The sequence below is a fragment of the Orbicella faveolata genome, unplaced genomic scaffold, assembly GCF_042242905.1.
Source record: "Orbicella faveolata isolate gen_17 unplaced genomic scaffold, um_ofav_v1 contig_2, whole genome shotgun sequence".
Taxonomy (NCBI): Eukaryota; Metazoa; Cnidaria; class Anthozoa; order Scleractinia; family Merulinidae; genus Orbicella; species Orbicella faveolata.
In genome coordinates, this window is record NW_028301547.1 from 8823133 (window position 1) to 8846603 (window position 23471).

At 39.7% G+C, this 23471-nt stretch overlaps 3 protein-coding genes across 8 annotated transcripts in view; 1 reads left to right on the forward strand and 2 right to left on the reverse strand.

The window, feature by feature from the left end:
* The window catches only part of LOC110043879 (histone-lysine N-methyltransferase SETDB1-like), a 44441-nt gene extending 40561 nt beyond the window's left edge, over positions 1 to 3880 (reverse strand). For all 4 annotated transcript variants that reach the window (XM_020749379.2, XM_089289418.1, XM_089289419.1 and 1 more), the window contains exon 1: positions 3617 to 3880. In XM_020749379.2, coding sequence (XP_020605038.2) covers positions 3617 to 3726 — 110 coding nt within the window. In that variant the 5' untranslated portion in view covers positions 3727 to 3880. The remainder of the gene's footprint in view (positions 1 to 3616) is intronic.
* LOC149111847 (uncharacterized) lies at positions 12 to 3585 on the reverse strand. Its single transcript, XM_089289420.1, has one exon. It carries the CDS (start codon positions 1144 to 1146, stop codon positions 649 to 651), a length of 498 nt encoding a protein of 165 aa, XP_089145546.1. The 5' UTR covers positions 1147 to 3585; the 3' UTR covers positions 12 to 648.
* An 8453-nt stretch (positions 3881 to 12333) lies between the features above and the next one.
* LOC110055089 (EGF domain-specific O-linked N-acetylglucosamine transferase-like) lies at positions 12334 to 23471 on the forward strand. 3 transcript variants are annotated; one of them, XM_089289421.1, is made up of 2 exons: positions 12334 to 12628; positions 20955 to 23471. In XM_089289421.1, the coding sequence occupies exon 2, from the start codon at positions 20991 to 20993 to the stop codon at positions 22461 to 22463; it is 1473 nt and encodes a 490-aa protein (XP_089145547.1). In that variant the 5' UTR covers positions 12334 to 12628; positions 20955 to 20990; the 3' UTR covers positions 22464 to 23471. The 3 variants fall into 3 exon arrangements, with proteins under 3 accessions (XP_089145547.1, XP_089145549.1, XP_089145548.1); XM_089289423.1 differs by lacking the exon at positions 12334 to 12628 and adding an exon at positions 13896 to 15712; XM_089289422.1 differs by lacking the exon at positions 12334 to 12628 and adding an exon at positions 17014 to 18193.

Below are 23471 nucleotides of genomic sequence, written 5' to 3' on the forward strand. Positions count from 1 at the left end.
ATTTAAGTGACTTTTTCTTTTGGGAAGTGTCAGCAGCCGGTAAACTGTGAAACGACCGAGAGTTGTTCTTGTGAATTAATCGGGTATCGAATGCCGCGGCACGAGCAAAATGGCTGCACAGTCTTATTCAACAGGCATCAATCAACAAAACGGTGTCAGGCTTTTTTGATATTCTGATTGGTTGCCAAGATATCCTAGTCCAAAGTTGAAGAAGCTAAAAATATACGAGACGTGTTGTGTAAATGGTCGCCACTGGAAAAAATATTTCAAATATGATAATTTCCTGACACCGTTTTGTTTGTTATTATCCGTGGAATGCTTTGGCCAAATTTTATGAAAATCCATGAAATCTACATACCCTATTAATTCGCTCAACGTCGACACATTCTTCCCAGGAAAAGTGTTGCATTACAGTCACGTTTTCGATCTTTTGACCAGCAAGACAAAAGAAAAGCAATCCTGGCAATGGGTAAAGTTTCCAAAGGCAAGGGGAAATCCCGCGTCAAGAAACGAAACGCGTCAACCGAAGAAGAATAAATCAAATCGAGTGAGAACGTTTGGGCTGATTTGACCATGAATCCTTATTTACAGGGGGAGGAAGGTTTAGAACGCTCAGAACTCTTTTTGCAACAGAGTGGCCACGGCCTGTTAGTCACACTTGAAGTCCGAGGAACACTCAGGGCTTTTACAACGGCAAATCCATTCGGCTCTTAGTCCAGTCCTGGTAACTTCTTCAAAGTTTATTCCTTCACTTCCACAAAAACTGCAAGTGACTCGGCCAGCAAGCTGTCGATTGAGCTCGTCCAGATTGACAATACTCTGGTATTTTGTGTCGCTCGTTTCAAATTCTCCGTCATCAGTTTCGTCTGATTCTGACAATGAGCCTCCGTGGTAAGTTGCATTATCGAAAGCTTTGATTTTTAAGTGACTTGCTCCAACAGAAGAACCAAGTGAACCAGCTGAATTGGACTGCTCATGTTCATCGGTCGATGTCGACAAAGGCACTTGGCCGAACCAAGAGCCTTTGTCGCTTTCTGCGAGGCTTTTTTTCCTTTCTTCCCCAAAACCTTTCCTTTTTCTCTTCTTTGGCCCTGGTTTTTTCATTGATTTTACCCAAGGACTTCCTTCTGTTTTAGATTTCTCCATGAAACTCGAACGTGCGATGCACAAAGAAAATATGCAAATCACATGAAATAAGAATCCGCTTCCCGCAAAATTTCCTCCGAATTTTCCTCCTCACCTACTTATGAGATTATCACACCTTCATTTTTTATTACCTTTTATTGGAAAACAAATTTTGTTAAATAACATCGGTAATTTTTGAGATTTTTAAGTGTTTTTTTGTGTAAATGTTAGATCAAATGATAAACTTCAATTTAGGCAAATAAGAGAAAAAATGATTTTTTTCACTCTTGAAGGTGGGAAGTAACCTTAACTCTCACACTGCCCCTTTATCACCCACTTTATATTACAGAGGGAGACATTGGGGTTGCAGTATTGCCGTGTTGGACAATTTTTCTTGCAGTATTTTGGTAATTTTAATCTTGAAATGTGGCATTGCGGTATTCTGTGAACCTGTGGGATGTGGTTTTCTAGCATTTTGGACAGTATAAAAAATTATTCTCCAAGTCGTCTAAACCTAAGCATTTTGGACAGTATTACATGTAAAACATTATTCCCCAAGTCCTCTAACGTTTTTCGAGCCTTTTCCAGTTTCCGATTGGACATTCCCATTGAAACTTAGTTTTCATGGTAACAGTAAACCGCAATTTCTTTTGTGGCAATTGGAAAAGGGTAAGTAATTTTTTGTTAATCATTAGCCAGCACGTCAATGGATGTCACTTATTTTGCTTATTTTGTTCATAGTTAATAGAGGGAAATGGTTACGAAACACAGAAAAGTTCTTTGTTGTATGTTTTTGTTGCGTATTTTAGGGATTGACCCCGCACAAAACCTAGCAAAACACAAATTTGAGGTGGTTATGTTTGCTCATACAAATAACCAATAGAAGCATTGCAATTATGTAATTCATGCATAGTTAATGAGCATAAAACATAAGATGTGCAGGGTCAAGGACCTTCTAACATAACTCTTCGCTTCTTTGTTTACTTCTTTGATGTTTAACAGCCCTCCTAACCATTTTCCTCTATTAACTACATGTAAAAGTATGTTTTGTCTAATCCAGAAATTACCTGACTTTAATACTGTTCATTAACAAATTCTTAATTGTTATTTTCTCTAAACAGAGTAGTGGTTTTGGTATGACATTGAGTTTTGACTTAGTATTGAAGTAATGTGGTACTTGGCAATTTTCTTTTTGCAATATTGCGAGGCTTGCTGAATTTTTTTTGCAGTATTGCAGCTTTCAGAACCCCCAGTGTCCCCCTCATTACAACATGAAGTAAATTTCATGCCAGGGGGGTCCTCCAATGGACTAGCAATGCATTTTTAACTATACCATCTGGGGAGTACATGTAGAAATACTCCCGGTAGCCTACCACATTACTTAAATGAAAAACAACAGATACGTCCAGTTACGATGTAACTCTGATCCTAGACCTGTCACAATAGGGGTTCTGATAATCATGTTCACCATTATGTTCAGATGAGAAAGCAGATTTTATAATTCATTTGTCTGATCAGTCTGCTCCATGTCAATGTCTTAATTGAATGTCACTTTTGCTAAGGGGGCACTTATTGGAAGGTATGCTAACTAAAATAGGGGCCCTTACAAACACATGGCACTCAAGGGAGAGAACTTAATTATAGAAAGGAGGCGCATATTAGAAGGATACACTAAACTGAATAATGGTTTGTGGGAACTTTGCAATTTTACAGTTTTCACAGGGGGAAATATCGGGTGACTTTGTCCAACTGGTAAGAGGAAAATAAAACATTGTACAAGGGAATAGCATAGAGCCCCTTTAAATTTGGTTAGTTCGACTGATTTATCAAGATAACTTTTTATAATGAAAAACGGAATGAGCAAACTGATAGGCAAGGTGTCAAATAAAAGACGATTATTGATGGTATCTAGATAAAACTGAATACATGTACCATGTTCTTGTATGCTTCTTTGCTTGGGGTTGTTTAGTTTTATTTGCTCTGAGTAGTAAATTTATAAATATAAAATTTTGACTTTCCTGACATCTCTGTTTAAGTCATATTTACAGTAAGTGTGAATTATGAGAAAGAGGGAATAATTATTACGGGTATTAATATGTTTACAAAGTTCTGTTCAGCGCAGCCTGTCTGGAGACTGGTGGAGAAAATATAGTTTACGTCAGTTAGTTGTTGTGGCGATGTGATCTCTGATGTGCCCCTACCTGTTGATATCAAAGTATCCCCCATGATGTAAATAACGGACTATTTATCAACATAACAAAAGTGCATTTATCAACAAAGTGATGACGTACCTTTCTCGGAATAAAAGCAATTCGTACGTACCGTACATCGAGTGCAGACGAGTATCAAAAGATCTGCCAAATTGGCAATACGCTTAATAACTCGTCAACACGAATCGTACGAAGCATAATCACAAAACAGAAAAAACTTCGCAATACTATCCCACATAACTACACCTCAATAAAGGAAAAACAGCGCGTGTATAATGTACCTTTCACAGAGCTCCAAAAAGCCCGCCGCCCGTAACTCTTCATCGATCATGTCTTCCAAATCGAACCCCTCGTGTTGTAGCCGCGAAACCATTATTCCGATTTCACCCATGAACCTTAAAGAAAGGTTAAGACTCCCTGCAACTGTTATCTCTCATTGTTTGGAAAAGCCCCCATCACATTGACAGTAAAACTGGAGTTCATTTTCTAAGCCTCGCGTGAAAGCAAAGCGACTCCATTTGTGTGCGTGAAAGTTTGGCGCGCATTTATGCGCTAGCGAGACCGCTGACAATCTGCTGCTCAAGGAAAACAATCGGACAACAAATCAGAATTCAACACGCATGAAGAGATGATTGATCTAAGATTGGTGAGAAAATATACAAATAAACGACTGCTACATAGAGTATTGTGGTTATTCTAAGCACGCTGTGAGTAGGGCTTTCTGGGAAAAGGCATTCCAGAAATTTTGCCCTCCACCCGTTCCCACCCCTCCCCACCCCCAACAATGGACCAGGAATCTCGTTGTCAGGAGGGTCTCCAAGTGCGCGATGATTCAGTCAAAATTTCCGGGCTGAGGTTCGAAAATTTCTTGGTGTCGAATGAATCGCAACGTTTCCGAACGGCCTCGTTCCATTCCACTCGCAAAACGAGTTTCGCGCTCATTTAAATGGAGGATGCTGGATTACTGTTCCTTAGAGCTAGATGACTATCTCGACGGTGATATCAATGATATTGTGTGAGCTGTTTCACGCTTAGTACTTTAACCAGTATATATTAACGGGTTATTTTGAGCAGACCGTTCCCAGATATTTCCCAAAAAGCTGCATTGATGAGTGTTTTCCTATATGTTCCTGGAAAATACCGAACAGCGAGGCACTGGGATTGAAGACAAACAATAGACTGCAAGGGTGATACTACGTGAAAACGTTTCGAGACACCAACATGACAAGAACCGATAACGTAGGATCGCAACAGTGATCAGCTGTTTCGCCCTTCTTGGGGCTCAGCACTGTGTAGCGAAGATATGTAACGCCAGCCCAACAGGCAACGCACATAAATTGCAAAATGACCCGTTCACTATATCAAGTTCCGTACTTTGAACTAAATTGCGCCTCGACTGAGATTGAGAATGGGTCGGAATGGTCAAATGAAACGGTCCATTTCGATTGGACCGGTCCAACCGAGAAAAGTGGTCTACCTCGAAAGGTGGACCTATTTTTTCGAAACTTTTCCGGTTGGACCGAACCGATCCATTCAGTTTTAGACCGAAATTTCCGGAAATTTTGGTTGAATGGATCGCGCCCCAACGTAACTGTAGGAAAAAAAACATAGCTTCAATGTCAAGGAAGGCAACAGTCATCAGGCGTTCAAATGTGTCAAATCTACTTTCTATATCTACTTTCTATCTCAGCTTTCTATATATACATATATTATATCATAACCTTATGACATGTTCACGATAATCGTTACTGTTCGGCTGGATTTTAGGGCCTCTTCATATGAACCCGGTCAACCGAGCTGGCACGGTTTCCGAGATCTCGCCTCGCCACTCTTCGCTTTCGTAAAAGTTTCGATCTGTTCATATTAGAAGCTGGGCTGGCCCCGTTACCGAGATCTCGCTAACCGGGATGAAAGTTTTTCCATATGAACACTCCAGCCCGGGTAACCGGGACGAAACGTTTTACACCAAATAGCTTCGCTTTCGCGACATAGCGCCAAAAATGGCATAATTTTTGTCTGGTATGTAAATTAGCTTTATTAGTAAAGTTAAAAGAGTCCACAAAGCTGCGACAGCCGCGAACGATACAAGTTTATGTTCCACCATTTTGGTTGTGTTTCTTGGATTTCACACGGTCGACTGGGCCGAAATTTCCCATATAAACAGACAACAAAAATTCGTCCCGGTAACCGAGCCAGCCCGGTTACCGGGCTCATATGAAGAGGCCCTTAGCCAGCTACTAAAGAATTGGTTCATGCTTAACGTGCCGGTATATCGAGTTATGGATGCACGCGGGAAGTTTGGAGAGCACGAAAGAAGCGTAAGAGCAACTCTAGCTTTTTGAGTGCTCTCCAAACTTCTCAAGTGCATCCATACTGACTCGATATACGCACAGCTACAAGCATGAACCAATTCATTTATAACATCCCTCATTTTCTCTTGCAACAGCTTATCGAACTTAAGCGCTAAAACATGTTTCATTTGTGGTTTTCACAATCCTCACGATTTGTGGTTTTCACGATCCTCAGAATTGGCAGATTAAAAACACGCCACAATCAGTTGCACTACAGTTGAAAGAAAACGCTTCCTAAAATTGTCAAAAGTTTATCTCTTCGAGTTAATGAAAATAAGAAAACAAAGTCAAAATAATCAAGTAAGTTTAGCTAAGTTTTAGTTAACATTTAGCTTGGCAGAGGGTCCCGTGAATGGGCATTTTTGCTTTGCATGAAGCGTGAACGAGGATTTATTTTTTCCATGATTCGTGTATCTATATTTTATCTTAAGTCATTTGCAAACATTAAGACATCGAGAGCTCCGCAAGGCGTCGCACTAGTTTGCTGAAGAGATAGGTAGACGACAATAGAAACAAATCGTTTGGGATAAATGGCCACAAATGTGACGAGTTTAATTGAAACTAAGGTTACAAACAAAGACTAAAATCTATTCAGGAAAGATGGGGTAAGGATTTGTATTTACCAGATCTCCTTAGTATAAGAACTGCGTCATCATGTCTTTGTAGTAAGATTTATGGTTGGCTATATTGTTGTCCGGTTGTGTCAGGCAAGGGCTGTTTCCGGGCTATTTTAATAATATACAAGTTTTCGTAATTTCAAATTTTTGAGATCCATTAGTCACGAGCATAATCTGTTACTCGTCTTTAAGAGATAAAACGTGTAATTTTCGTTCAGTGACGCTGGTCAGTCAGGGGCTGTGGCGCCACTGTTCGGTGTGCCTTTTCTTTAGAGAGTTCCATCAGCTTCTTGGTGCGGTTGCCACATTGATTCCGGATTTATTTTTTCCATGATTCGCGAATCTATATTTTTCCGTCCTTGGGAAACTGGTTTTCGATTTTTTTCGTGATCCGTGAAATATGCATTTACTTGTGAACCAACGACTTTTGCAGGAATAATTTTTCACTTTTTCGGAGATTTTAGCGTCCTAAACTACACCAAACTAGATGTAAAACCTGCCCATTCGACGCGCTTGCGGATGGAGGACTGAGAATTAACCAGGAATCCTTGGAATCTATCACACACGCCATTTCGATGCATCAAACTGGAGGGTTCTGCGGAAAAGGTGAGTTTATCTGTCAGTATCCACACTCTATCCAACTTTTACTGATGTCTGCTCAACCATCGCTTAGATATATTTACGGAAATATATATGTCAGCAAAGTGTTAACATGTATGTAGACTACGAGTAAAAAACCTCGAGAAAAAATGGCCACGCGAACTCCTGGGGACGAGAAGTTCCTTTCGCGTGCTTCTCGCCCCCAGGAGTTCTCGGGGCCATTTTTTTCTCGCGGTTTTTTTCGCCTCTGCTTTCGCGTTACGCACGACGGACTAAGCGAAAGAGGGACTACTCGTGATCTAATATGTATGTCGAGATTGAGGTAGAAGTCAAAATGAGTGAAATCAACTAAACTAGCCGAGCTACAGTAGCGGTAGTCACCCTACGCTCTACCTCAATGTTTTTTTCAATTACACAAGCCACAAAAGATCTAGACATGCTGATCGACGAGAACAGAGTCTGAAATTACCAAAGGATGGCCATGTGCAGCTATATCTACTGTGGTACATTTCAGTAATGTCAGGTAAAATGTTTAAATACATTTTTTTGTGATGATTGAATAGAATTTGTATTTTTATGTGAAACGTGTTCTAGCCTTTGCATTTTTACGTGAAACGTGATTGCTTGCTTTTTCCTGTGAACGTGAAGCTGTTTTTCGAATTTTTCGTCATGCGTGAAAGGGCCAATTACTTATGCGTGAAACTGTTGTCAGAAGAGGTATAGGGGACCCTCTTGGCCAAAGATGTAGGGTTTAGATTGTTCAGCCGAATGATGTCCACATTGCGAAAACTTTCATAAAAGGAACTCGCAGCTAAACTCGATGGAAATATTGTAGCTTATTTGAAACTACAATTGAAACTGAAAATGAAACTGATTTTTATCATCATGGCTATGGGTGAAAAGTTTTGCAACACTAAATGATGTATTTATGGCCATGCAAGTAAAGCTACCTGTTGCTGTTGTTGTTCAGTGTTGGCGCATAGGACATTAATTAGTTACTTACTGGTTAAAAGAAAAACTGTATCCCTTTTGCCTTTCTTCACGTACTTTCCATTGCTTCCAAAGTAGGTATAAACAACCTTCTCAAGCTCATTAACAATTCATCAAGTTTAAACAAAGGAAATCATGTCCGTGACGTGTTTGGATCTGATTTTAATTAGTATAGATTTTACGATTTTATTTCTCCTTTTCCTGGCTTCGATTGGCAAGATCATAAATCAAAAATTCAAGATGGTTGTTGTTGTTGAATATTTAAGCGTGAACAAGTAGGTGAACTGGGGCCTACCGAGAAACAACTCCAGCCTAGTGGTCAGAACGGGACTTGAACCCGCGACCTCCGGATTTCAAGTCCGGTGCCCTAACCACTCGACCACGCTGTTTTATCAGTTCTACGCGCGCACCATTTTTGTTTCGTTTCCTCAGAAACGAAACGGTATTGTTCTCAGTTCAGGGGTGAACTAATTTACATAGTGATTTGTAATATCCAATCAGGGTAAAGTTCGTAATTGTTAATGTAAATACGGTGGAAATTCGGTCATCGCAACAAAATGTGGCATTCCGAACATTTCAATTGCTTTATTCGAAAATGGGGAATTACGACTGAAACTCTCGTTTCTCGTTATTAAAATACACAAGAAAACTAGACACTGGACTTCTATTCGGATAGTAATAGTGAAAAGAAAGTTTATTTTGGAGGTACATAAATATCACTCTTCGACATTTTGATCCTGTTTGACAAGCATAGTTCAGGAGTGAACTATTTACATAGTGGGGGCAATATCCAATCAGAGTAAAGTTCGTAATTAAATTGTTAATGTAAATACGGCGGCAAAATTTCAGCCAAAACTCGGTGCATCGCGACAAAATGTGTCATTTGCAACATCGCAGTGAAACTCTCGTTTCTCGGTATTATCTTACACAAGAAAACTGCGAACTGGACTTGATAGTGATAGTGAAAAAGAAATCATGTATACTTTCGAAGTAGAGACACCGCCACACCACGCGATTTGTCCACCAATGCAATATTTTAAGCCGATGGAAGCACTTAGTTTTGTTTAGTTCAACGAAGAAATGGTAATGTTTTCCGTTGCAGAGTGATTTATTGACATACTAAGTGAGTATGACTGTTATCAGGGTAAACGCTTGTAATTCACAAGGTAAACATGTTCCGCAAAAATAACTTCTCGAAACTAAATTTTACTTCGTGACACGGAAAGAAAAGGAAATTAAAATGTCATGAAGTTAGAAATAATTGGCGACTTAAATGTTCCTAAGTCTTACTGAAACGATGTATTCTAGAGGAACGTAGCCTGCAGTGCAGGCGTCTTATTGGGGCGAGTTAGCGTTACAACCTTGCGACCGCCTTTTCAGACCGCCATGTTAGACCGCCATGTTAGACGGTGGGGGATGGGGGAGGGGAAATATGAGAAGACGCCTGCCCGAAAAGCCCGTTAAAATGCGAAACACCTCCTGATTAGTTGCGCTTCACTGCATTTCCGGAAATGAGCGGGTAACCAATCAAAATGAGGTTTTCTCGACACCGGAAGTCTCACAAGGGTACACACCACGAGAAGTTTGTGCCAAGCCGCAGGATGTCTTGCATTCTCACAGAGGTACGTGTTGCGCTAGCGACTTCAGACGTACAGAGTATTTTAGAAATACCGGCAACTGATGAGATCCACATGGAGGATCGAAACCATGTTTTTGCCTGAACTAAGCCGAACAGTGGCATATAAAACACGCAAAACAGTTAACAGGACTTGCGCGTAAACAGCTACACTTGAATCATGTGGTGCCAGAACAGCCAAAGGAGGAATAAACCTATACATCGAGCAAGAGAAACATAAGCTCGATCAGATAGCTGCAAGAAACATAAGAATGTCTCTAGACAAACGTATAGCTTTTTCAGAGTAAAGCTACAGCGTCTCCGATGGAAATCGCACGAGAACAAATATGATATCCGTGATAAGGATCTACCTACTGTGCTTGTAAACAGTTCTAGTCACAGCCGGGTCCGGTGTCACAATATAGAATGCAAGTAAGCAACATGTTCACGGTAAATTTCATATTTTGTCCCTCAAAAGCAAATTCATGGAGACTTAAAAGCATATCTTGCAATAGAAATGAGCCTAAACAATGCATAAACACATGGCAAATTACAGAGGTGTCAAACTCAACGAGTCGACATGCAGATAACAGCGCAAACCATGCAGACCTATGACTTATAAAAATTTGCCATAGCACGATCTAACGGCTCAACTCCGCTTAAAATTCCTCCTTATTGCACAATATGAAGTGCCCTTCATGAACACGAGTGAAGCGACAAGAAAGGTCGAGTAACCGAACAGAGAACGGCAAATGTGCAAATGTCACGAACCGTAAAAGTCGTGTAGGCTAGTCAACCCCATTTTACGTAAATATTAAGCTTTTCCCAAAGCCAGTGGGTAGCACTGCCAACAGATCTTTTCCGGATACCAGCGTGGAAATTGCGTCTTTTTGCTCCGTTCGTAATTCGCGAGACATTCCAAGTTCACATAAACGCTTGAGAGATTCCTCGAGAGCGGAATCGAAACTAACAACATCACTTTCGACAGAGTTTGCTATGTTTCTTACCCGCACGAACGAAACGAAACTGACTGACAGACAATTGACAGGCAGGGTCAAGCCGCACCAATCAGAAACTCCGTTCGTGGACGAACGGAGTTTCCTAAAAGAACAATGACCTCGGGCAGGCGAGATTTTCTTCGCTCCACCCTTCCCCTATCCTTCCTCTTGCCTATCATACACCCCCTTGGTAAAACTTTCTTTCTCTCCCCAGTCTTCCACTGCATGAAAAATTCAAGATGGCGGCTAAACTTTTTACGATGTGAGCGCTCGCTCGAAAAAATCTCGCCTGCTCTGCAGGCTAAGAGGAACGAAGATATCTCTTTCCGTGCTTGATTTAAATGTGATTATAAGATCACAACTACGGCGACATAATTTTGGTCAATCAGAACACTTGTCATGAGTAACAATCCCGCCCCTTTTCTGTGGCTGTTTACGGGACAAAAACACGCACTTGGAGCGTTTGGACGATACTACAGATAGCATTTATTGTGGAAGGTAACTACGTTGGTATATTGCAAAATACGCACAATATGCATGCTTTTTTAAGAGGTTTTCTTCATATCGTAAGTGTCGACATTTTCCAGATTTAGTTGAATTTCTCGAATTTTTCGCCACAATTCCAGTAGCTTTGCTTCTTAGAGCGCACTTTTAAAAACATGAAAATTGAAAATTTGTGTTTCGACATACCGCGGCATTTCAAGAGCTGGTTTCCATGAAAACACCGACAGCATTTGAGGCGTCCCTTTTGAAAAGAAAAATATACTGCGTCACTGACAACGAAACGTAGAGTGCCGCATCCATTCGGATCAAGGACTGTCCGGCACAGAAATGGAAAAATTATGCGTCAAATGCTTTTGCCTCTTAGCTTTATTTAGCCTCACACAGAATACTTTGAATTTCTGAAAAATTTGGCGGGGCTGTGCGGCCCGCTTCCCAAAGCACTTACTCTATTTAAGGCCAAAGTCTGCGATTTTTCTAATCTATTTATGGCCTGACCCTTAAATTAATACCCTGTTTCAGACCTGCCGTAGTTCTCTAGTTCAGAATGATGTTAAAGGTATTGTGAATCGCTTTAGTTGCTGGTCTTATCGTTAATGATGAAAAAAGTAGCTTCTTCTAAAAAAAACATACCTAATTCAAGACTAGAGTGCAAAAACCATACCCAGTTTGAGACCAAGACCAAAATGGATACTCTACTTCTGAATAAAATGTCTTAAAAAAAAATGTCCCTCTGACGCTGGACATACCTATATAGCCGATATAAGGGAGCACCCCCCTCCCCTAGGGCAGAGTCAAAGTGAAGTATCATGAGTAAATACATTTCGAAGCGCGTTGACTGTAACAACTGATACATGTGTAGACAACTTAAATTAATTAGCCCTTTCTCTTTTACAATAAGTTCAGTACAAAACCCCACCTGGACGAAAAAACCCGAGGCTCTGGCAACTGAGCAGATCAGTGCGGTGCAAAGCGGCGCATTAGCACATATCCCCCTCACCCCAGGACTTCTCATGCACAGGATATCCAAACCCCGGCCTTTCTCAGACTTTGAATATCTTTGCAGAAACGAAACAATATTTCTTTCTGAGAAATAGCTTCTTGTTTGATACAGATGAACTAAAAATGGAAAAGTTTCCGGGGCTTTCGAGCCGGTATAGAGCTTGCAGTTCGTGAGCTCTCATGGCTTTGGTTGTCAAAATCTCACACGGTCCAATACTTACCACAGACATTCAACAGAAGCACTCGGATTGGCTAATTGCAATGATTGACTCCTTCCGTTGTCATAGTCGTTTCATACATTAAAGAAAGCGTGCTTATTGAAAATCACAAAATGAGAATGGAAATTTTTTGCAAGTCACCGAGCCAGCCCCCAGGGGACACGTTGTTGACTTTTGACTTTGCTGCGTTTTCATGCATCTTCTCATTACAAGCACCCTTCTCTTTCGAATTCCCTGGCTGTACCTGGTACCAATGATGACATAATTCGTAAATCAGGCCTGAAGTGTCAACCTGAGCTATCATCATTGTCATTATTGCTATTATTCACCATCCAGTTGTATCACTAACTGTTTTGCCGCCGCCTGTTCCTTCGTCGCTTTGTCTGATCTCTATAAGATAGGTGAGTTTTCATTGCACGATTCTATTAGTTAGCTACAATGTGCAGTTGATTTAGTTAACATTTGTGTGTTCGATTGCTGGGGACTTGTATGCAGCCCGTCAGTTTCGAAACAACGTTTATACTGTATGATTGTTCTTTTCGATTCGTCGCAACTGTTATTACGTATTAGCCATTTATTCACTGAAGCAACTTGCAAATTCAACTCGAATTCGCTCCATTGGAACATGTTGCAAATTTCCGCTTGAGTTTTGAAAAGCTATGGTGACTATTTTTTTTTTACGTATAAACTGCCGAAATAATACCACTAGATTTGATAACTGCTTCATGTTCATCGTATCAACGGCCGGAGCGACAGTTGAATGCACAAGACGCGGTTCATTATTCAATAGCACCCGCTCCAAAGATCATCTTAGACTTCCAACAGTAAAACGGAACTGGGGTAAACAGAGAACTTGTTATCATGCCTTTAAAGACTGGAATGCCTTGGACAGTGACTTGAAGAACTCTGACACCATATGTCAGTTTAAAAGTAATTTTTTTAAATCTATTAGTCTATAATTTACTTTTGTATTTTTAATATATTTTTTAATCTGTGTATTCATTTTTTAATAATTTAATGTTATTTTGGATCGGGACCTTTCTGTAGATCACCTACGGGTGAGAAAGCTTCCCGTTAAAATATCATTAAGCACAAAGTTGCTCTACAGGTTGTGTCTTTGATAAAATAGCTCCTTCGACTGGTCTTTGATGTTGACTAAGCAGCGAGAATCTATCCACACAACTCGACCGCATGATCGTCTCATTGTAAAATGTTTCTACTTTCCGAAGCTACGCTTTTGCGATTCCAAGCGATTCACATCTTGGCTATTTTACTTAATCTTTTTAAGGTTACTTCAAACCTTCGCGGGGCTACATTGGTCGATATTTTTTTGGTCAACAAAATTAAAGTCCGCGAAGGTCAAGTTTGCATACTGTGAACGCTAGGGGTTCTGTTATTTCATTAGCTCGCGGCTTTTCAAGTTGACACATTCCTCTGTGAAGGCGCGATATGTTTGTAAATCTTTAGAAGGCGAAAACTCGCACTCATTTTGCGAGAGAATCCCTTCTCTTTAAATGAATCAATAGGGTATGCAGATTTGACGGTTTTCCATGAAATTTGGTCAGAACATTCACAGATAGATATGGAACAAAAGCGTGTCGGCGAATTCCCTTATTTTAAGAGTCCCTGTCAATATAAATGGAAAATAACTCGGCAAAGGTCGAAAATTCGATTTCCCTCATATTTTCATGGTAGATAGGCTAGGGCATGACAAAAACTACTGGATAGTTTTTTTGGCAAAATATCCTTTTATTTCAAAGAAATATGCAAATTACTAAATTCCGTTAAAATCGTCATTTAACGCACCATTTTATTACACAAGTTTGAGAACCTCGCACGCAAAACCACATCATTCTTCCGTCTTAAAACACTCAAATATTTTTGTGCAATGTTTAAATGTGTACTGGGTCGATTTTAGGGAATGTTGCGTTGTCTTTTTGGGTGCAAAATGATTAAATTTCGAAGACATGTATTTCATTCACTTAAAAGTACTTCGTGAATATAATTAATTTTCACCATGTGCGAAACCTTCAAATGGATCAGGCTTCTGGTGGTTGAATTGCAGAAGGATGGTCTACAGATTCCTGTAAAAATTTCTTTGGGCAAATGATTGTGAGCGACGCGAGAGCTTTTCAAAGTACGTCAAAAATGCAAATATTTGACTCTTTTAGTAGTGGAAACCCACAGAACGATAACTCGCCGAAATCGCGTTAGATCGGCCCGAGGAGCTGGCAAACAACAAAGAATACAACACAGCAACAGGATAAGTAGATTTTATTCACAAAATATAAGAATAATTGGCTTTTCAAGCAAAGCCGTTGCATTCCCATACAAACCTTTATAAATTCAAACCGTTTTAACACAACACCTACATATGCTGCAAGGCGAGAGTCATGTTTCGCGTGGTCAACTTCGGTCGTTATGTACATGCCATATGTCACGTTAGCCTGAACGTTCGCATAAAAAGGAAAAAAAAAAGGATAAGATTGAGAGCTTGTGTCGCCTGTGATTGCAACAGCCATTCAGACCAGCGGTAGAAACACATTCGTTTCTTGCAGGGCTCAGGTTTTAAAAATCAAAAAGAATATGCAATTATGTATGTGAGGACTTGAGTTGTCTTAATATTTTGGCATATAATCGTAACAGCATGAGTTCGTTTTAATTTAGGCGAAGCACTTAACTGAGTCATTTACATGACACACAGTGACACTGCAAACTGTTTACGACAGGTGTGCTTTTTTAAAAGGCAAATCTTTGCTGACGTCATTGTTTACATTTTTCCTCATTAACATACGACTTTGCGCATAGAAGGCATCATGCTAGACACGATTTTATTAGAAAAACTTAAAGAGCTTGTGAAACTTAGTAAGTGGTGAAATTTTTGGCTCTTTGGGTGTAATATTCCAGGAGAAATTGGCTTTCAGAAACATCAAAATTTCTGTGTGGCAAAAGCGCTAATGAGCTCATACATTCTTTGTAAAATATTGAGCTTTTAAACCCTCGTCGCACAAAAAGTATTCAATACATCGCGCTCAAATTGTTTGGGACAGTTAATCGTGCTGTGCCCTTTCAATATTCAGTATTAATCTCTTTGTAGCTCTATCAGAAACTGTATCGCTTATGGTAATGAGACAAATGTTGTAAACAAAGATTCGCCTATAGACGTTTTGTGTTGCGACTAAAAGGGCATAGATCAATCAGAGTTTGCGTTTTGATGTACCTTATGGCACCAATAAAGGGATAGCAACGCCAATATAGTCGAAACGTGGCACGAAAACTAAAAATCGTGAAGTTTAACATGAACAGAATCGTGATAACTTTTCCGTGACAGCGGAAAATGGTTATTAACATACATATTACAATGTACGTGGCAATTATATGCGTGAAAAGGCTCATTTCAATTTTGCGTAAATTGAGTCTCATTGCTGGTTGAGCGATTAATTCACCTTTCTGGATGAATAACATGGAATCATTTTCCCGTAAAGGTAAGCGGGAATAATTGCTAGTCGCGTAGAAACCGCCGGGCTGTGAAAAGTTTGAAAATTTAAAGTTCGTGAAGCAGAACACTGTACCAGAACTCTTGCTTGCATAATTATTTTAATTTTAATTTTTTTTTTGTCGGCTTAGGGTCGGTCCGTATAGTGAAAAACTGAGACCTCGGACTTGAAAATGTTGCCCTCGGCCTGCGGCCTCGAGCAACATTTTCAAGACCCCAGTCACAGTTTTTCACCATACGAACCTCCCAGCCGGCAAATAACATGTATTTATTTTCAAATTTCCAACACACGCGAATACAAAATTTTCCTCTCTGATCGACAACTCCCACTGAAAAACTGCCAAGTCGTAAAAAGTGTTGGAAGACTCTGGGATGTAAAGTGAAAACACAACTCTCCGGGTGCTTACCATTTAGCAAAAAAATCCGGAAATTTCGGTTGAAAGTCAAATGGAACAGTAATTTTCCGGAAAATCCGTTCGGAAATTGTAGACTACCTTCAGAGGTAGTCCTCTTTTTCCGTTCGGAACGGAACGGCGGAAATTTCCTTACCATTTGGTAAATTTTCCAGTTTCCAGTCTCTCATCAGCCGAAAACAATTACGAGAAATCGAATTGTCAATGGTAAGCGCCATCTCGTTCGGTTGGTTTGCTGATTGTGGAAAAACCCTTACCATTATACAACGGTCATCCCAACCGGTTTATTCTGACAAGTGGTAAGCACCCTCCATTTCATTTAAAAGAAATACGCTGATGATAATAGTTGTCGAAGCGTAACATCATAACGAAACAATTGATATTGTATTTACTCTGCTAGCTTTTTTCATATAATGCACAAGTTCTTCTTTAAAATTAATTTGTACTTGTTGATACTTTTACAACACTTGTTGTTCAACAGTATATTTTTGTTTTTAGCGTGAAAATGTTTCTTTCGATTACAGATTTTGAAGTTTCTGTTCAGAAATTGTAAATCTGTTTTTCTTCTGTTTGTTTATTGTTTTACCGCAATGGACCGCTTCGTCGTTGTCACGCTTTTCCGAGTTTTTCATTCAAACCAAAAGAAAAAGCCTCACTCGAGCTCCCAATATGTGCTGTTTCGTAAGAATCCGTTTCAAACTAATGGACTATGGGACCCCAAACTTGCCAATTTTCACAAAGAAACATATGCCAGAGGTAACGGTTGCCCTCTGGCATACATTTCGTTGTAAAAGTTGGCAAGTGTTTTTGTTTATACGAAAAACACCAAAAATTATTGATGTTGCATGATAGTTCAAATCTCTCCCCCTCCCCCACCGAGGCCCCCTTGTCCAAAGTGCTAGAAAGTATAATATTAGGAGATATATACGGGGCAGATGTCAGTGAATTTGTTTAGACAGATTTTGGATGTTCCTACTTCATTCTTTCGATCAACATTTTTGACAACAAAAGTTTGAGCGGGTATATGTTTAATTATTGATTCAACCGCACTTGATTCACTCTTCGCTCCGTTTCAAAATACTTGTAATGTTTAAAATACGCACACACGCACAACAAAACAATGCAAAACAGAGGAGGTAGCAAAATGCTACTCTGACTTATCATCCAAGTCGTATGTACTTGTGGACAATTCTAGACATTGTACGCCGGCTCCATGATCTGAGAGAATAGCTGTATCCCTTAACACTGAATTGAGTTTTCATCTCTTTTGATCTCCTTCTTCTTCACTGTCACGTCTAAGACTCTATCTCGCTCAGAGATCAGCTTTTTGAAGGGGATAGAGGTATTCTGTATGTTTGCTTTAGGTTAGTTTAGGCACAACTACTTGCATGAAAAGCAGCTTTTGTTAAAGTGAACCAGCATGTTCAAATAAAGATTACTGGTTCTATGTACAGGGGAAATGTTCCAATAATTTTGATGTAGATTTTACCTCTCTTTCAGCTGGTGTGACAGGTTTGACGCAAGCAAATACATAGCAACTAACAAAAAATTATTGAATTACAGTTTTCGTGATATCCAGAATAATCGAGAGTGAGGTAAATATTATCAGCCGAAACCATTCAGTGTTGCAAAGACCTTAAATCATAACTTACACTCAGTAGTTAGTCAAACAATTAAGTCTAAACACTTAGTGGAGATTTCATTCGCTGCTAAAACCGGCTATTGTCTTCCCTCGCTTTTTTCGATCAGTTTCGGCTCCAGATATTTTTTTATATTTTTTCTCATCTTCGTCCGTGAGTTTTGACGCCTTTTCTGCGTCGGCAGTGGCCAACAATATTTTAATTTTCAGTTAAGACAGAAACTGTGACAAATAACCTCTGTAGCCATGCGCCCACTCGCTGTAAACACTCTAAACAAAAGAGATTGCGACTCCAAATGCATAATAACACGGCTTTAGTCATGAGTTATTAATGAGTATCATTGATGCGCTTGGGACACAGTTGACATTGCAAAATCTGTGTTAGCTCGAGTTAACCAAACAGTCTTCACAAACTCTGGTAAGCTAGACCCTTTCTAAACGCTTCTCGTATTTAGAAATAGCGGGCGCGGAATTTCTTGTTTCTCAATATATTTTCCCTGAAATCAACGGTGTATTCCAAGTTATAAATCTTATGTTAATTTTACTTAGAGTCGTTCGGCCTTGTTATTAATTTTGCCTTAAATATATAGCGTTCCGATGCTTACAATCGGCCAATAGTTCTGAATTAAGCACGATTACTGAAAGGTCTCTAGGAAGTGAGACATAGCAATTGATTTTACTTGAAAGTGAACCTTACGATAAATGTCACTTCCACGCGGCCTAAAAGAAGCTGCCTGAAATCTTGCAAGCCGGTGAACTCCTGCTGTTCCAGCTCAATGAAAGTAGAATTCGCCAAAAGAGAAACGTTTAACAGTCCAAGTTGTCGAAACAGTTAGCTAGATCAACGCAAGAAAAACCCTTGTATTATATAGTTAGAAACTCTGTGCGATATTATAATTTATTTACAGATAACATCACGTTGCCAGCAAATGCGATAACAAAATAATCGAGTAAGTGAAAGTTTGGGAGAACGAGAAATACTGTGGTGACATGGGTCGTACATAAACTATATAGACTTAATATAGATAAGAAAGTAGAATTCATTTAATAAATTGCTAAAAATGACATGTAAAGATCTATTTCAAAATCAGTCTACAAATGTGATGTTTTTGGGGGGCCTGTTGCTTTTATTATGGCTTTCATTTTTAGCTAAATGTTTCGTGTTCTATTCTATAATTGTCAAGACTTACTTTAATTAAAATGCATTTACATGTAATTACCGCCATAGCCGAACCTAACGTAAGCCACCACTCAAATTTTCAAGGCTTTGTGACCGCTTATGTGAGGTCAGACCACAGGAGTCCAAAATTGGGGTCTACATTTTGAGGCCCACGATTTTGCTTGTAAACGTACACTTCCAGTGTGCTTTCGCCCATCGTTCACTCGGAAACGATTGAAAACTCTCATTGCTTTCACCGAAAACGCATACATATGGAAACGCTGCCCAGGGCGGAGATCTTTGCAAAAGGAGTCCCATCGTATGAGCGAGAGTGGCGAAATAGGAGGTTTCCCAAAACCGTTGACCTCACTCACATCATGTGCGCACGTGCAAATGACAGTTTTGGTATTTCCTCATAGCATATCGGCGTTTTCAAGCGTTTTAATTTGGTGTGGACGGAAAAAACGCTGCGAAACGGTAGAGTGTGCGGGGAACATTTTCGGCGAAAACGCCTCATTTCCAAAACGCATTAATGATTTAGACGGAACCGCGAGTTTCCAAAATAATTTTTTCTCCAAAATTTGAATTTGAAAAGTCACGTTCTGCCCTTATTGTATAATAGGAACTTCCGTTTTAGGTGCACAGTTTCTCCGCCTCAGTGAGGACGGTAGGCCTTACCGTAGAAATAAAGCTGGGTTTTCAAATTTCTCCGGAGCTGGTGGACGGGCCTGTTGTTTATATTCCGAACACTAAGAATATGAGTTAAGCGAAATAATCCTTCGGTTTATCTACAGGGGACCCGAACACTAAATCAGCAGTAAAAATAAATGTACTGTTATTTACCTGTGTTCCTGTGTCTTTTTGAGTCGTTTAGAAGGGCTTTGAATGAAGCAAAGGCAGCTTACATTTCCGAATATCATCTCGTCTGCCGCTCTGCCGCTTTGTGATTATGACGCTCCGATTACGCTTTAAATTTCCATTGCCGTCGTTAACTATTTTAAAAAGCGAAGGACGTCTAATATATCGCAGTCATCTAAAAACGTTGCAAATGTTGTCCCCAAAATTCAAGAGTTTCTGAAAGTTATGCGAAGTCAAGCTCACCCAAGGATGAAGGTAAACGACCAAACTCGATCTCTTGGCTCTGCCAGGTTTTCTCTGACAATGAAAATCGAAACATGTGGGTTTACTCTCAGTAAGCTACTATGCTCCTAGGATGTTATGAAAGGAATGTGAGCGAATAGATTTTTCTTCCGAAGTATTCTTGGCATAATCACCTCCAAAGTTGTCTACATTCTGGAAAACTGTGATGAATTACAAAACGTTTCACGGGAACATCCGAAGTAGAAGCGTTGCTGAAAATTATATGCCTTGTGCAAGTCAAATGAAGCAGGAGTTTACTGTCTTCACTTGCTTATACGCGTCTGTCGTCATCAAGACTGATCGAGACTACAGATTGTGTTGCTCGGAATCGATCGATTTTACTGGAGTATGAAATGACAAAACCTGAGTAAGGTGACAAACTTCACTGGAGTACTTCTGCTTATAGCCTGAAATGTCAGTCGTCTCCCGCCATCAGCCTAATGGACTTTTTTACTTTTACTTTTTTGTTTATTTTAGGATCATAATTGATGTACAGCGCTAAAATAAATTTGGGAGCTGTGCTGACTAAACCCGTTGTTTTTTTATTTTGCATTTCAGCGACCGACATTTCAAATTTTCTTTTAATTTTGTAGTAAATCAAAACTTTCTTGATGGCAAAATTAGAATTAGGCTTTTCATGTTCTTTGCTAGTCCACTGATTGGTACTTTAGTTGTTAAGTTGTAAGTTGTGATGTTTTAAAGCATTCTTCTTTCTTGGCTTAAGCTATGCCTTCCGACGGCGTAAAACGGAGGAAACATAACGTATTCATTATGGCTTAAACGCAGCATAGCTGAAAAAGAACTTCTTCTTCTTGTTTCAACAAACTCACTTTTGAGCTCCGAACAAACTAACGTTGTTTTCCTATTTATGTTTTGCCAGCTTGGAAATTGCTACCAGGGAGAAAAGAGAATAACTATGGCCGGTTTTCGCCTCAAGTTCATTTCACCTCGACTCATCAGAAGTACCAAATTCCTATTAATACTATTTTTTGGGATAATAATATTTTTCACCAATCTTTACTTTCTGAAACTTTCTAAACCAACGGAAACAATAATGCCAACAACAAAGTGGGAAAATAAAGAAGAGAAGGAAGCTACCTTCCAGTTGATTTTCAAAACGACTTCAACTATCCAAAGGAAGAATTCAACGACAACGACAATCTCTCCAAAGACATTAGCAAGTCGCCTCACTTTAAACTCTAGTTTCCCTGAGAATCAAAATACATTTTGTGCAAATAGAATACATGTAATGGCTGGTGCGACAGTCCTCTTGAAAGACATCACAATAAAACCAAAGCTGGGCCACGCTAAAGTCCTTGAAGTCAAATTGGATCGCCCAAATGAAGAGGATGAATTTTTCAAGTTACAAAAAGGCTTCTTCACATTGTACTGCGGTGGTGATGTGAGCAAAGTGCAGGAGAAATTAAATGAAGCCAGAAAGTACAATGCGTTAATCGGTTGGATCGCTTCCCTTGAAGTTGCAAATCCTTCGCTAGTTTCGCTTCTTCGAATGAATCAGTCATTTCAGGCTGGCCATTACTTGGCAATTCAAAGGGCCGAGTATGCCAATGTTTACTGGACAGTCATTGATATGTTAGACATCTTCATCACGACACAACGCATGGGAATCGAACCAGAGAAGCTTAACATCGTTCTAATGGATGCTCATCCTGCTACTCCATTGGACCCCTTCTGGAGTGTGTCGTTCCAGAGGCTGATAAAGCTCGGCGTCGATCGCGTTTTTACAGAATCAGACAACGTTGTGTTTGAAAACATGGTTTGGAGATATCCACGGGTGAATTGCCCTTTATTGGATAAGAATCTCAAGTCTCTTGATTACATACAACCTTTCAGGGCGTTTGTGCTGAAGAGATTTGGCATTCCATCGAAATCGCCCTTGCGAAACTGTAGTCAGCCGCACAAACTAAACGTTCTGGTAAGCTTCAGAAGAGATTACCAGAGCCATCCGAGGAATTTAGATGGTACAGTTGACAGAAAAATTGCCAATGAGAAAGATGTCATAAGTGAAATGGAGAAAAACTTTTCCTCACAACTGAACATAACCAGTGCCCAGTTAGATGAATTTCCATTGAAACGACAGTTGGAACTTGTTGCATCTGCAGACATTTTCTTCGGAATGCATGGATCTGCTCACGGATTTCCCATTTTTATGGCGCCAGGCGGAGCGGTAGTTGAAATATTTAATTTTAATTCTGGCAATTGGCACATGGAGAAAATATCTACGCTTTCAGGACATTCTCACATTACTTGGACAAGTACAAATCCAAACGCTTATAACTCAAAAACAAGATCGACAACAATTCGTGCGGGAATACCCACGATGCTGTTAAAAAAGGCAATTGTCAAAATTTGTGAAGAGAAACATTGAAGGAGTTATATCTCGATTAATTTAGCGTGAATGGTTCTGTGCCTCATGCAGCCTGTACCTTCACATTCTCTGTGGAGAAAGTTGGTTAAGTCAAGAGAGCAGAGCATCCTCCCGTGGGCTGGTTCATCATCTTAGATGTTTTCCCATAAAAAAAAGAAAGAAACCGTGGCGTATTTGGTCATACTGTTCACGATTTTCATGATGGCGTCATTTGACTACAAGTACCAGAATCTACTCCGATCACTTTTTTTCTTTTTTCCGTACTAATTGGAACAATTGTCATCAAAAAGCAAACCTCACTATTGTTTGAAAACTCATATAATACAGGAGAAACGAAATGAATTCTGGTAGATATATATAGTCAGATGACGACATCGAGCAAGTAAGCTATTGTGGACGGTTTGCTAACAAGAGACTCGTGCAATGGAAACTTTAAACCTGATGAAGTACTAGGAAGGGAAGAAAAACGCTACCGTCTTCAAAGGATATTCTGCATTCATTCATATGCAGACGCCTGTCCATTTTTTTCGACTGTCTGTTTTTCAGGTTTGGTTGTGCTTGGCATTCGTTTGCTTTGCTCTCGTTTGACTGTTCGTTTCTCGGCCCTTCATTCGGTTTTGTTGTTTGATTTTGGTGCCGTTATCTGTTTCATATTCATACTCATCAAGAGATTATAATCCTCTTGTACTCGTATAAACCTAGGGAGTGCCGAGCTACTTTGCTTTAATATCGGGAAAGGCATCCCCGCAACGATGGACATTTTTCCTTCGTTTAACAGATTCAAACAGATGCATGCATACTGCGTTTCACTTGACTGTCTATTCGTATCATTACATGTACCATAGAATTCTGGGCATAAGACCTTGGTCTATATTTGGATATAACGAAAACACTCAAACCTTGTCACTACTCATGGATTAAATGCCTGTAACGAACCTTAGCTAGTTATATGATCTTGCAATTAGGTAGGTTTTATAATAAATTAAATAGAGTGTGGTTTTGACTTTA